The 13,593-nt window shown below is 49.3% G+C and overlaps 9 protein-coding genes across 9 annotated transcripts; 7 read left to right on the top strand and 2 right to left on the bottom strand. All coding sequences in view use genetic code 12, as the record gives it.

Moving 5' to 3' along the window:
- Positions 1 to 154: 154 nt before the first annotated feature.
- LODBEIA_P47460 (uncharacterized protein) lies at positions 155 to 1,654 on the top strand (the record flags this gene model as incomplete). Its single annotated transcript, XM_066975001.1, has 1 exon — positions 155 to 1,654. The coding sequence occupies one exon, from the start codon at positions 155 to 157 to the stop codon at positions 1,652 to 1,654; it is 1,500 nt and encodes a 499-aa protein (XP_066831684.1).
- Positions 1,655 to 1,704: 50 nt separating this feature from the next.
- On the bottom strand, positions 1,705 to 3,222 carry LODBEIA_P47450 (uncharacterized protein; the record flags this gene model as incomplete). The annotated part of the gene is made up of 1 exon (XM_066975000.1): positions 1,705 to 3,222. The coding sequence occupies one exon, from the start codon at positions 3,220 to 3,222 to the stop codon at positions 1,705 to 1,707; it is 1,518 nt and encodes a 505-aa protein (XP_066831683.1).
- Positions 3,223 to 4,044: 822 nt separating this feature from the next.
- On the top strand, positions 4,045 to 4,362 carry LODBEIA_P47440 (40S ribosomal protein eS25; the record flags this gene model as incomplete). Its single annotated transcript, XM_066974999.1, has 1 exon — positions 4,045 to 4,362. The coding sequence occupies one exon, from the start codon at positions 4,045 to 4,047 to the stop codon at positions 4,360 to 4,362; it is 318 nt and encodes a 105-aa protein (XP_066831682.1).
- A 188-nt stretch (positions 4,363 to 4,550) lies between these two features.
- Positions 4,551 to 5,060, top strand: LODBEIA_P47430 (uncharacterized protein; the record flags this gene model as incomplete). The annotated part of the gene is made up of 1 exon (XM_066974998.1): positions 4,551 to 5,060. The coding sequence occupies one exon, from the start codon at positions 4,551 to 4,553 to the stop codon at positions 5,058 to 5,060; it is 510 nt and encodes a 169-aa protein (XP_066831681.1).
- Positions 5,061 to 5,614: 554 nt separating this feature from the next.
- Positions 5,615 to 7,297, top strand: LODBEIA_P47420 (uncharacterized protein; the record flags this gene model as incomplete). Its single annotated transcript, XM_066974997.1, has 1 exon — positions 5,615 to 7,297. One exon carries the CDS (start codon positions 5,615 to 5,617, stop codon positions 7,295 to 7,297), a length of 1,683 nt encoding a protein of 560 aa, XP_066831680.1.
- Positions 7,298 to 7,316: 19 nt separating this feature from the next.
- LODBEIA_P47410 (uncharacterized protein) lies at positions 7,317 to 8,627 on the top strand (the record flags this gene model as incomplete). Its single annotated transcript, XM_066974996.1, has 1 exon — positions 7,317 to 8,627. One exon carries the CDS (start codon positions 7,317 to 7,319, stop codon positions 8,625 to 8,627), a length of 1,311 nt encoding a protein of 436 aa, XP_066831679.1.
- LODBEIA_P47400 (uncharacterized protein) lies at positions 8,624 to 10,132 on the bottom strand (the record flags this gene model as incomplete). The annotated part of the gene is made up of 1 exon (XM_066974995.1): positions 8,624 to 10,132. The coding sequence occupies one exon, from the start codon at positions 10,130 to 10,132 to the stop codon at positions 8,624 to 8,626; it is 1,509 nt and encodes a 502-aa protein (XP_066831678.1).
- A 235-nt stretch (positions 10,133 to 10,367) lies between these two features.
- Positions 10,368 to 11,408, top strand: LODBEIA_P47390 (uncharacterized protein; the record flags this gene model as incomplete). Its single annotated transcript, XM_066974993.1, has 1 exon — positions 10,368 to 11,408. The coding sequence occupies one exon, from the start codon at positions 10,368 to 10,370 to the stop codon at positions 11,406 to 11,408; it is 1,041 nt and encodes a 346-aa protein (XP_066831677.1).
- A 1,177-nt stretch (positions 11,409 to 12,585) lies between these two features.
- Positions 12,586 to 13,035, top strand: LODBEIA_P47380 (uncharacterized protein; the record flags this gene model as incomplete). The annotated part of the gene is made up of 1 exon (XM_066974992.1): positions 12,586 to 13,035. The coding sequence occupies one exon, from the start codon at positions 12,586 to 12,588 to the stop codon at positions 13,033 to 13,035; it is 450 nt and encodes a 149-aa protein (XP_066831676.1).
- Between the last annotated feature and the right edge of the window lie 558 nt (positions 13,036 to 13,593).

The raw sequence follows: 13,593 nt of genomic DNA, 5'->3' as shown, positions 1-13,593 counted from the left end.
AATACAGAAGCGCGTCACGTGACCTCTCTTCCATGGAATTTTGTGGAAAATTCCCATCTTCTCTCTACGATACTGTCTAACCTAGATTTAATACCTTCGCATCGGCCAGTTTTAAACGCGGTCTACTTTGACAGGGCAAAAAGCCAAGTCGACCATGAGAATACCAAAGACTGTCTTGAACCTTCATCCCCCATGCTCTAGACCGCGGTTGTTAAAGGCACGCCCTGTGTCGTGCTCGTTTCGAAGGGCGTTCCATGCATCGACAGGCAGACTATTGATTGATTACGACCCCTACCTGACTCTAGGCGTGGACAAGTCGGCCGATCCCAAGCAGATCAAAAAGGCCTATTACGACCTCGTCAAGAAGTACCACCCGGATGTCAACAAGGAGAAGGACGCGGAAAGGAGATTCCACAAGATTCAGCAGAGTTACGAGATCTTGCGAGATAAGGAAAAGAAAGCGCAGTATGACCAGTTTGGGAAAAGTGCATTTGATGAGAATGGCAATCCAAGTCCCTTTGGTGCTGGTGGTGGTGCACAGGGACAGAATCCGTTCGCAGGAGGAGGCAATCCGTTTGCAGGGTTTGGCGGTGCAAGCTCAGGGGGAAGACCCTTTGGCAATATGGGGTTTGATTTTGAAGACTTGTTTCGGGAAGCATTTGCTGGTGGGAGGGGGGCTTCGGGGAGAGGCGGAGGCCAAGGAGGTGCGCGCTTTGTTACGGAGCATGTTGGGGACAATGTCGAGGTTATGAAGTCTATACCGTTCAAGGAGAGTATATTTGGCGGATCGGTGACTATCAACTACAAGGTTCTCGACTCGTGCACCACCTGCCACGGAAGCGGCTTGAAAGAAGGAGCCAAGAAGCAAACTTGTCCCACCTGCCACGGAACCGGACAGACGGCACACGTCATGGGTGGGTTCCACATGGCGTCCACTTGCCCCACGTGTCACGGCTCTGGCGTGACTATACCCAGATCCGACGAGTGCGGTACCTGTCATGGCAATGGCGTGCAGGAGATCCCCAAGTCAACGACTGTCAAGATACCTCCAGGGATCAGCAACGGCGCCCGGATTCGGATCCCCGGTGGCGGCGATGCGCCATACGTGACCAAAGACGAGTACAACCAAACGCGCAATGGAGACTTGATAGTGAGGGTCAATGTGGAGAAGGACGCCATATTCACCCGTGATAAGAACAACTTGGTCATGGACAAGGAGATTTTGATGACCACGGCTTCCTTAGGGGGCGAGATCATTGTTCCTACCTTGGACGGGCAAAAGATCAAGCTCAAGATCAGACCCGGGGTGCAAAACGGCCGCAAGCTCGTGATACCGGAAAGGGGTGTCCCCGTGAATGGCAACTTGAACAACAGAGGCGATCTCGATGTCGTGTTGCATGTCAAGACCCTCGTTCCGGAAACGCCGACCCAGACCGCGCTACTTGAAGCCTTGGCGGATGCATTTGACGACAAGAACGCCAAGCGAACCGATGCCGACTGGCAGTTGGAGCTTGAGAACGACCTGGGCAAGGAGAAAGTGCTCGATATGGATGAAAAGGATCTTCACCCTTCCAAGTTGGCGAGAATAAGCAAAGTCTTGGGCAAGTTCTTGAACTTTGACAATGGAAAGAAAGATGGTGAGTCTAAACAATAACCTGTATATATCTTATTACTATTATTATTACACGATGCATTACTTTTTCATCAACACTTTGCGTCGTTGATTTGCTTTAGCAACTCTTGGCCGCCGGTGGCATCCTTGACACGGATACAGTAGGTGGTGATTTTGCCCTCGGGACTAAACACTGGCAATCGTATTAGCGACCCATGGCCGTACCGGGTGTACTCAATGTCCTTGGAGATGGTCGTGTTGAGCAAGACACGGAAATTGCCCTCGGCTCGGATCAAGATCCGCGACTTGCCAGTGTCTTTATTGCGCAAGACTTTTAAAAGTCCCACACCTTTGGGGGTGTACGGCTCGTTTTTGTTTGACTGGTCAAACTCCATCAACTTTGCCTTTATGGTGTACTTTGTCTCCTCGTTCTCCTCTCCCGTCTCGACCTGCTTCATTTCGCCCATTTCAGCCACGGGGGTGAAGTTTCCTTCCACTTCGGGTTCGTCTTCGCCGGCTTTGTTATCCTCTGGTTCCGCAACAGTGGACGTGCTCTTGGTGGGTGCTGAGAACGGGTTTGCATCCGCTTGGTTTGTAGACCCGAAAGATGCTGGTTTCTGCAGGGTGCCAAACAGGAAGGGCGATGCCGTGGTGTTTTCACCTGCTGGTTTACCAAACAGGAAAGGAGAGGATGTGGGCTGTGCTGTAGCTTTGGTAAATGCAGTTGGCTTTGCGCTTCCGAATTGAAAGGTGTTGGCCGTATTGAAAGCGGAAGAACTGGGTGGATTTGCACTGAAATTGAATTTTGGAGGTGCATTACTTTCTGGCTGCTGCGGCAACCCGCCGAAGGTGTTGGCTACCAGCGGCTTTGACAACGCGGGAAACTGAAAAGGCGATGACTTTTCAGTACCGCCCTTGGCTGTATCGTTGTTTGTGTCTGCACCATTCGGTTTGAACTTGAAAACACTATCCACGATGGGCTTGCTGAAATTGAAAGTAGGCCCCTTTAGCTCGTCATCGGAGTCATCCGGATCTCGTTCGTTTAGTTTGGCGATTTTCTTTGGGTCAAATGTGAACGCGGGTTTGCTGGTTGTAGAGGACGTGTTGCTAAAAGAAAACAGCGGTCCCTGAATCTTGACCTCGGGCTTGCGCGGCTCCTCCTCCGATTCTTCCTCCGATTCTGCATCGTCGTGCCCGTCTTTAGTCTGCTCTATCTTTTCTGCCGGTATCTCTTTGGTATCGCTCTCGATGCTTTTGTAATATCTCACATAGGCTTCGGCTATGCTGGTAAAGTCCACAATCGAATTGGCAATGTGAGACTCGTTGACTTTCTTGACAAAGTTTTCATTCAAGGCACGGATTTTGTTAGTCTTTTGGGAAGTTGTTGTAGTTGGCGAGTTTGGTAACGTTGTGTGTGGCTTTGGAAACTGCAGTGCAGTTGAGAAAGGTGATTCTCCTTTCGGTTCATTCAACTTCCCCCTGGGCTTTAGGATCTTTCTCTTGGACAAAGTTTCCGAGGTGGCACGGGCGGGTGCGTCGGCCTCGTTTGTTTCGTAGTCGTCATCAAAAGCATCCTTAGTGATCTGCTCCGCGGCCTGCCTCTTGGTCATGGTGCTGCTGCTGCTTGAATCTATAATCCTGCTCCAATTGCCCGTCTCTGGCGCAATCTATGTTGGTGATGCCCACCACAAAATCAGGAGCTACCAACTGTGCAATAGCGTTCTCGAAGGTGGCCCAGAGAATGTAAAGGCAGCTCCAAGGTCAAAGAGGTGGGCATGGAGAGGTGGAGGTGAGGTGTTTACCACAGCCTAGGAGATTCAAGAACAGGTGCTGGGAAGAGTTGGAAGCGACGCTACGTGAAGCACGAGGTGTGATACAACACAACGGGAAATGTAGACCCGTGCTGCAAAATAGGCAACAGAGATGGTTTGAAAAGTGGCTGTCCTATCCATTGCAAAAGTCCCCTTCTGAATCTTAGCAGTAGTAGCAACAGGTTGCGTTGTTTTCAAAATAGGTCTTTGACCTGGATTCACGTGCCATTTGTGGGACGCACACACCACCCCCGTTTCCTCCTAGTTGCAGAGAAAAAAAAGCCAGAGAGAGACCTCACCATTTTACGCCTTACAGATTGGAAAAATACGTCCTACCAGCTCATCTTTATAGTACACAAGCAACTATAGAAGTATGTTACGACCAATGCCACAGCGGTGTATCAACTTGGGAGCCAAGATGAGGCCATATTGACAGTTACATTGGAGATGCCTGGGGGCCATTTATTTGCAAATGAAACTACAAAACCTTTGACAGTGCACTGAACAACCAGCGGCGACAATGCTTGTCGAAAAAAAAGGTCTTTATAGAGCGCCTGGCTCCCAATATCGCAGCTAATTCCCGGGTCCCACAGTTTTCAGATTACTAACAACCACACTAGAATGGCGCCAAAGATCCAACAAACTAAGGCCGCTAAAGCTGCTGCTGCCTTGGCCGGTGGTAAGAAAGGTAAAAAGAAGTGGAACAAGGGTAAGGTCAAGGACAAGGCTCAGCACATTGTCATCTTGGACCAAGAGAAATACGACAGAATCTTGAAGGATGTCCCAACCTACAAGTACGTTTCCGTTTCCGTTTTGGTTGACAGATTGAAGATTGGAGGTTCGCTTGCCCGTGTTGCTTTGAGACAGTTGGAGGACGACGGAATCATTACCCCGGTCTTGAAGCACTCCAAACAAGCCATCTACACTCGTGCTCAGTAATTGATAGTGTAGTGGGCTCTTGCTAGCATTTGTATATTACGACCAAAAAATTTTGAAAACCATAATGTGTTAGCTTCAGTGTAGCTTTAGTACTCTTCAACCCACCGAGATGGCCTCTTTCGGTGCCTCGACGTGAAATTAAAAGAGAAAAAAAAACGAGAGCTCCAAACACTCCTTCTTGTTTCTACATGATGATACGAACGAGTCGCCCGTTGGTGTTGAAGAGGGCATTTTTTGGCTCTTCGAAGCCCCAGTCATATAGCATTTCACGGGTCCTCAATGGCTCACCGGAGCAGGTTTTCGACATCGTAAGCAGGGTGGACAACTACAAGAACTTTGTGCCGTTTGTTGAGGACTCGTTCATTACAAGCAGGGATGGTGGCAATCTCCCCTCGGGAGCTGGTTTGAAAATCGGGTGGAACGACATTACCGAGCGGTTTGTATGCAAACTCCACTGCGAGGAGAACAGAAACGTGTACGCCAAAAGTGTTGAGCTAGAGTTGTTTGAGACCCTTGAAACGCAGTGGGTGTTCAGCCACGTTTCGACGAGCAAGTTCCCAAAGTGTCGAGTCGATTTCAAACTCACGTACAAGTTTCGAAACCCATTGTACAACCATCTCAGTTCCATGTTTGCTCCGCAGGTTAGCAACATCATGATTGGTGCGTTTGAAAAACAGTTGAAACAACAACAACGATGAGGCCAGAATCGAACCTGTCATCAAAAGTGGTTGCCATTAGGGGAGGAAGACGCATCATATTGTGGGATAAATCGAGATATAGATCTTAATAGACACAACCTGGAACTTTAGAATTTCGTGGGTGCCGGGGAAGCCGACATTGTGTTGGTAAAAGCAAAAGATTAGACAGACCCGGGCTCAAGGATACTTCAAGCACCTCTTCTACGGAAAGTGATGCGCGACGCCGGTGACGCGTTCAGCATGGCGGCGGTAAACTACAACACGGATAGACCGCACAAGAAAACAAACAATCAACCCATAACATTGGTTTGGTGAAAGTGGTTTTGACAGAGTTTAGCGGTTAGGAAATGAAAACGTGGGTGCAACGGTTCAGCTTTTGAACCGTGACCAATCGGTGGAAACAATAGCGAGTCGCGGATAAACAGCATCCACTCGCAAATGGATGTCCTGGAGGAGATCACAACGGTGCCAGAGTGGAATATAAAAAACGAGCAAAATCCTTACAAGGATAAGCATTTACTACAACTGTTATCAGTAAGCTTACGGTATTGTCAATGCTCGGTCTCGTTTGGTACATTTTATTATGCAGCAGGGTGCTTGCAGTCTCGGTTGATCCGTTACCACGCCCGCAGAACGTGACATGGTTCGGCCAAAACGCAATCGTTATCGACTTGGAGAACATTGAGTTGGAAGAGGAAGCAGGGGACAACAGCTTGGTCCAGGAGGCGTTTGAGAGAGCTGTTGATGACATTAAAACCGTCAAATGGTCACCATACTTGTACCAGAACGTCACAGCACATTGTCCCGAGTCAAAAGCCCTGGCTCCAAACGTCGTCACCGTGAACATCACAGATTACGATGCTGATTTGCAATTTGGGGTAGACGAATCCTACCAGCTCAACGTTGACGAGGACGGGATCAGCATCTCCAGTGAAACCATTTGGGGCACGTTGCATGCGCTAACTACACTACAACAAATGGTGGTTTACCAGTGTGGCCAGTACTTGGTTGAGCAGTCTGTGCATGTCCACGACTACCCGCTCTTCAAACACCGCGGGCTCATGGTCGATTCAGCTCGGAACTTTTTGCCTGTGGACAAAATCACCGAGCAGATAGAAGTCATGGCCCTTGCCAAAATGAACACCTTGCATTGGCATTTGGTGGATTCGCAGAGCTGGCCGGTGGAGATTGATAGCTACCCGGAGATGACCGAAGACGCTTACTCTGCGAGCGAAGTATACACGAAAAAGGACTTGGTTTCGGTATTGGACTTTGCCAGGGCGCGCGGAGTGCGATTGGTTCCCGAGATTGACATGCCCGGACACGCTCGAGCCGGGTGGAGAAAAGTGGACCCAAACATCGTGGAATGTGCCGACCAGTTTTGGAACTATGCCGGCGTGGAGCCTCCCTCGGGGCAATTGAATATCATGAACGACGAGACTTACACCGTCATTGGCGATGTTTACCACGAGTTGAGCAATGTCTTCCGCGACCACTACTTCCACGTGGGTAACGACGAGCTTCAGAAGAACTGCTATCCCGACTCATGGTACGACAATGCCACCTTGAGTGATATCACCCAGCACTACCTTGACCGCGCCTTGCCGATGTACAACTCGGTCCCCGAGAGACAATTGATCATGTGGGACGACGTGTTGTTGGCAGACGGGGCTGTCGAGTCACTACCGGGCAACATCACATTACAGATCTGGCACACTGGCTCCGGAATCAAAAACTTGACTCTGCGCGGTTACAAAGTGGTTGTGTCCCTGTACGACCACCTCTACCTCGACTGCGGCTACGGCGGATTCTTGACCAACGACTGGAAGTATGTCGACGCTCCGCAAAACACTCAGTTTAATACCTGTAAGGGAGGCAGTTGGTGCGGTCCGTATAAAACCTGGCAGAGGATCTACACGTTTGACTTTTTGAGCAACTTGACCCAGAGCGAGCAGGAGCTAGTTGTTGGCGCAGAAGCGGTGTTATGGTCGGAGCAAGTGGACTTTGCTGTGTTGACAGGCAAGATCTGGCCACGGGCCTCGGCGTTGGGAGAGTCGCTCTGGAGTGGCAACAAGAACGCAAGCGGCGAGTTTCGGTTGTACGAGATGTCGACGCGTATTGTAAAGTTTCGCGAGTATTTGGTCTCCTTGGGTTTTGCTGTGTCTCCGTTGGTGCCGAAGTTTTGTTTGTTCAATCCGCACGGGTGCGACGCAGAAAGGCCGCCTGTACATTTTTAGACGTGTAGTGTTTAATCAGATGAGTTCCCTTGATCAGCTTACTGAGCAGGTGTTACAAGAGCTTAGAGACTCGGACGACTCTCATTTCAACGAGCGCTTGGCGGAGTTGGCGCAGGTGGTGAAGCTAACCTCGGAGAGCGAAACAAAAGAGTTGTTACACCCCAGCTCGGTCACAACAGTTTTGGAGTATACACCTCAGAATGAGACATACCAGTTGCGATTATACCGTGGGTTGCTATTGGTGGTGAGGAACCTCTCTCGAGTATTGGACCACCAGTTCTACCCCCGGGTCATCACAAGCTTGGAAAAGTTTTCCTTACCAGTGAGTGAGTGGACGGAGAAGATCCGGCTTGTTTACTGGGAGGCACTTGCCAATTTTCCCCGCAACGAATACGTCAACGAAACCAATAAGTTGTTTGGGTCAGCTAGGAGCCTGTTTGAGCGTCCCGTGATCCATCTACTATTCCGGCAGTTTTACACTGAAGATCCAGATGTTACCAATCAAACCTTACTTACATTGCTTCACATCAAGGACAACCATGTGATGAAAAACGTGTACCGCTTGTACCAGGGTATTGACTTTAACAAAGTCGACCACGATTCCAAGATGCTCGTCCACTTGATATACGACATTGTCACGCACGAGAGTTTTGGCCAGTGGATCAAAACACAAGACGATGCAGGTGTTATGGATTGGCTTGGTGCCACCTCCGACATTGTTCAGACCAAAGACGACTGGAGTGGCTACCAGCTAGTTGCATTGTTGGACTGGACCGTGACCACGTTCCAGAGTTTCAGCCAGCGGTTGAACAGTGACACCATTCAGGACGACGCATTGGAGTCGGGGGTTTTAAACACACTACACATTATATCAGATCTTGCACAATACCACCACTCAATTAAATTCCTCCGCAGTGACTCCAATTTCCTACCGCTGCTCATCCACGTGCTCAAAACAATACATGAAAACGTGCAACGAGTGACCATGACCTCCAAGATTGAACAAGCGGTTGGCTATTCCAACGCCAAGGGGATGATCATCACCATCCTTTCGTACCTTTCCTACCAGTCATTTACAACCCAAGAACGAGTGCGAGAGTTGGCGGGGTTGGGCTTGGTCCTTTCCAACTGCCAGATCGACAACAACAACCCGTTCATCAAAGAGCAAGCGATTCTCTGCGTCAAGTATCTTTTGGAAAAAAACGAGCAGAACCAAAAGTTTGTAGCAGAGTTGGAAGCGACAAAGGCAGTCGATGATGAGGTATTGCAACAAGTGGGCTACAAAGTCGACATTGTCGACGGACAAGTCACTATAAACAAAAAGGTCTAAAACTTCAACTCATCTCTAATAGCCTGCTTCACTTTCTCCACACTAGGCTCGTCAATCAATTTCAACCTCTTTTCCTTGCTGCTCAACGCCTTCAACTCTGCGGGCAACACGTCTTTTTCAAACGAGTAGCCCTCAAACGACTCCAACGCTTTGTTCACCACCTCCGAGAACTTGGCAGGGTGGGCTGTGGAAAGCGAAATGTACTGCGCCGGCTCTTTTGCAAGGAACCGGTACGCCGTTTCCACTCCGATGGCCGTGTGTGGGTCAATCACGTACTTTTCAGGGCTTTCGGAGTACACCCTTTTGATGGCTGCGATGGTGTCATTGTTGGAGACCCTGTCCGAGTCGAAAATCAGCCTGGCACGGTCAACCACCGCACTTGGCGCGGTGAAGCTACCCTTTGTTTTTAGCTCTGTCATCCACTGGTTCAACACGGTGCCGGCTTTTGCGTCGTCTCCACCAGTCAAGTTGTCCCTGATCAAGTACCACAACAACCTTTCAAAATTGGAGGAGATCAAAATGTCCATTGCTGGGGAGTAGGTGGCCTTGACCCCGACACCCTGCTGCTTGGCATACTCCCCCGACTTCATGAACCTGTCCAAGATGTCATTCTCGTTGGTGGCAATGACCAATTTGTCCACGGGCAAGCCCATCCTATAGGCATAGTACCCTGCCAAGATGTCTCCAAAGTTACCAGAGGGAACCACAAATCTCACCTTGCTGCTTGGTGCTAGCTTCTGCAACTGAAAGTACGCATAAAAGTAGTACGTCTGCTGAGCCAAGATTCTCGCCCAGTTGATGGAGTTGACCGCACCCACGTGGTACTTGTCGTTGAACTCCCTATCGCCAAAGATCAGCTTGACAATGTCTTGACAATCGTCAAATGTGCCGTTGACTGAAAGAGTGTGCACGTTGGAGTCCTCCACAGTGGTCATTTGTTCTTCCTGGATGGGACTGATTCTGCCCGTGGGGTACAAAATGAACACCGAAACGTCCTTTTTGCCTCTCAATCCGTAGATGGCTGCCGAGCCAGTGTCTCCTGATGTTGCGCCAACCACAGTGACAATGTCTCTTGGTTCCCCTTTGGCTTTAGCACTGTTGCGTCTCACTAAAAAATATTCAAACAAGTTGCCGACAAACTGAAGCGCCACGTCTTTGAAGGCGTACGTTGGGCCGTGAAACAACTCCAAAAGGTAGAGGTTTTCGTCCAACTGCCTCAAGGGGGTGACTTCTTTTGCCCTGAATGTGGAGTACGACCTAGCAACCAAATCCTTTAGGTCTGAGTCATTGATTTCCGCTTCGTTTATGTACAACCTCATGATTTGAAAAGCCAACTCGTTGAACGACAAGTCCTTCCATTTGGTGATGAAGCTGGGGGGCAACTTGGGTATCGCCGACGGCAAGTAGAGACCTCCATCGGGCGCCAACCCGGTCATGACAACATCCTCAAACGAGAGGTCCTCGTGGGTGGTGGATCTAGTGGACCTGTATGCTTGTGCCGACATGAATGGTGATGCTTATTAGTCACTCGCGTGGGGACCTGTAAATTTTTCAAAATTTTTTATATTTTTCTTGAACCTTTTTTCACTCACTACCAGGCGTCTAGTTGACTCAACAATGATACGAACGTGTCCACGACGCATTGGCCACCACTTTAGCATCTATTCCAGGCGGCTCGCCCGCCGGCATGCTTATACCCGGACGACTCCGTACTCCGACCAATACTACCGCCCTATAATCATGGAGGGGGCTGCCGGGTTTGAAAAACTCATCATACCGTTGGACTTTTGTGCCGAGAATCAGACGCTAGAGACGCAAGCACAGAGCGAGCTCAGAAACATTGTTGACTCTTTCCAGCCTGCAATTGAGGCGGCCATTGGTTACGGCTCGGGGATTCTTCCGCAAGACGGGTACGGCAGTGACACGGGAGACAGATCCGACACCAAGCAGTTGGACTTTATCTTTTTGGTCAAGGACTCGGCCCAGTTCCACAGGGAAAACTTACAGCAGAACCCGGGACACTACTCGGCCAAATCGCTCATGTGGATCAACTTGATCCAGGGCAAGGGCATCTTCTTCAACCCCTATGTTTCCATCCAGAACCACGTGACAAAGTACGGCGTGGTGGACGAGCGGAGCGCACTCATGGACTTGAGCGAGTGGTCGTCGCTCTACTTTGCAGGGCGGATGCAGAAACCGGTCAACTACATCAAAGAACACGACGTCATGGTCAAGTTTTTGAACCAGTACAACCTCAAGAACGCCATGACCATAGCGATTTTTTTGATCCAGTCCAACCAGTTTTCCGAAAGGGAACTCTACGAGCAGATCACCAGTTTGTCGTACTTGGGCGATTTCCGCATGTACGTGGGAGGCGAGAACCCGAACAAGGTGCGCAACATTGTCTCCAAGCAGTTCCACCACTTTCGCAAACTCTACCAGCCGATACTCGACTACTTTATCCACCGCAACTACCTCATACTCACGAACAACGATGACAAAGACAGAACTTTCAAGACCAATTTGAACGCCAGTGCCAAGATCAAACTCATCTCGTGCCTACCGTTGAAGTTCCGCACGCAGCTATACAGCCGGTACCCGGAGTCGTCCATCAAGGAGATTGCCACCGACCGCAACCTCGCCTACAATATCAAGCAGTTGATCACGAGGACGATTATTTATAGTTCGGTTGTGCAAGCGATCAAGGGTGTGTTTGCATCGGGGATGTTAAAGTCGATGCGGTACGCCTTGGCAAAGCGCAGGAAAAACGGTTTGGGATGAGCCACCTTTAGACTATAGCCAGTGGAAGATCAAAATGCAGGTGTGCTAAGATGTTGTGATGTCCGTTGGGTTGCAATGCACGTGATATGCACGTGCCGGCAGTAGCGTAGACAGGGGCCCCGAGGCCACAATATACACGCAGTAGCACCACAATTGACAGCTCTTGGTATGTACATACTAGGTAGGCGATACCAGTGACATTGCAAGGGAATGCCGTGACTCTCGGATTCCCTAGACACATTGCGGATGTCGTCACTGCATAAGACCAAAGCATGTTTTAAAACTCTGGTGTATTTGAAAGCTTTGTTATGTACTGCATAGTCGATACTACTGTAATTCGCCCTCAAGGTGACAATTTTGCCAGATTATGCGGCAAAAACTTGTAGACTCGGTGAAGTGACTACGTTTTTGACTACAAAGCTCTAGCTGTTGATACGAGACAGTGCCTTAGAAGCAAGTGGACTTTGAAGTGAACTTGCCCAAAACAGACACAGGTGCAGACAGTGGGGAGCGGGAAGCATACGTGAAGCAGTTGGTAGCGCTGAAAACGAACAGAAGACATGACATGTACTCATGTAGGAGAGTAAAGCAGCAATCTAGATGAGGCGTGAGCCAGGATCTTTGACCGTAAAGGGAGCCAATAGAGTGGAGGAAGGACGATGGTGACGTCTGTGGGTGCTTCTAGTGTGGTGGTTGGATCACGTGACACGGAGATTGAAGTGCGGAGAAGTGTAGAGAGTAGGTGCACAGGAACCACAGTGAAATGTTGCGTAAAATTGGAGGGAAATTCAACAACGAAATAATTAATAGAGAGCAAAAGACTAGGTGGTTCTATTGGACTTCCATCTGGACTGCAAAGTGTCCTCTCAGTGCGGGTATGGAGTCCACAGTAGCATCACTGTTGGGTGTATTGGTGTGGCTGCAAAATGGCCATTTGGCTCCGTAAGAGACTCAACTATGTAGACACTGAGAGAAAGAGAGACAGAGAACAAAAAGAAAGTCCCTCTAAGACCAGTAGCAGCAACTGGAGTGATTGGGTGGAGAGTCGAAGAGTAGAGAGGAAATTAACGTCAAGGGCTGGTCGCCTTTTGCAGAGCTCTTTACCAATGAGGAGTATATCAAGAGCGGGTACAGGACGGATTTCGGAAACTACTACCAGATCGGCCCGGGCAACAACATGAGCACCACCGTGGGCTCGGCGATGGTAGCCGCGTCCTTGAAACTACTACAGGGCAGCTCTGAGCACAAGACATGGTTGATGTTCACCCACGACACCGATATGGAGATCTACTTTTCGTCTATGGGGTTGGTCGAGCTTGAAACTGCGTTACCGGCGCATGTTGTTTTGCCCAATCCCTACAACGCGGCCGAGATGTTCCCCCAGGGAGGCCGAACTTACATGGAAAAGTTGCAGTGCGGAGGCCAACTGTATGTGCGGTTTGTTATGAATGATGCAGTGGTTCCGTACCCAAAGTGCACCAGCGGGGTTGGATTCAGCTGTCCATTGGAGGAGTTTGTGGAGATTGTTTCGAGGCGAGACCAATGCAACTCGAGTGTTCCCACAGAGTTGAGTTTCTTTTGGGACTACCACGAGGTGAGATATGACGCGCCGTTGATTGATCAATAGACACAGTGAACTCTGAGTCTTTGTAGGCATATCATTAATACATCAGTTGAAATGAGTTTGCCATTAACAAACTATCGTAATTAATAAATCTTTATAAACGTATAAGTTGTTTAGTTTGAGTTTTCTCACAGGTTTATTTTTGAGACATTTTGCTGCAAAAAACAACGAAATTAGATGACTCAGATTGCTTCACGCAGAACGAAATTACAAGTACAGTCTGTTGCGTAGATCCAGGGGGAATCCCAGTGTAAATCACAGCCCCTCAGCAATGGAGAGTAATGGTGAAGGGCAAAAGAGCGGGTGGTTAGTCGAGTGCATGTTGATTTCCTGAGCTCTTGAAGTCGAGGTCCACCTTTCTTAATCACGCCGCGCGTGCCAAGTAGCACTTAATACGTAGTACTGATCTGGGGTATTAATGACAAGCAAGAGCTGGGTAAGTTTTGTCATTTCGAGGTACTCACACTGGGAAGCTTTCTCTTTGAAGCAAAAACGAATGAAGTGCTCTTGTTTGTGCTCGCTTGAGCCCCTACTTTTGCAAGTTGACCGTAGCTAGAAGTT

The sequence above is a fragment of the Lodderomyces beijingensis genome (genome assembly GCF_963989305.1).
Source record: "Lodderomyces beijingensis strain CBS 14171 genome assembly, chromosome: 6".
Lineage (NCBI taxonomy): Eukaryota > Fungi > Ascomycota > Pichiomycetes > Serinales > Debaryomycetaceae > Lodderomyces > Lodderomyces beijingensis.
This window is presented reverse-complemented; position numbering and strand designations above follow the sequence as displayed.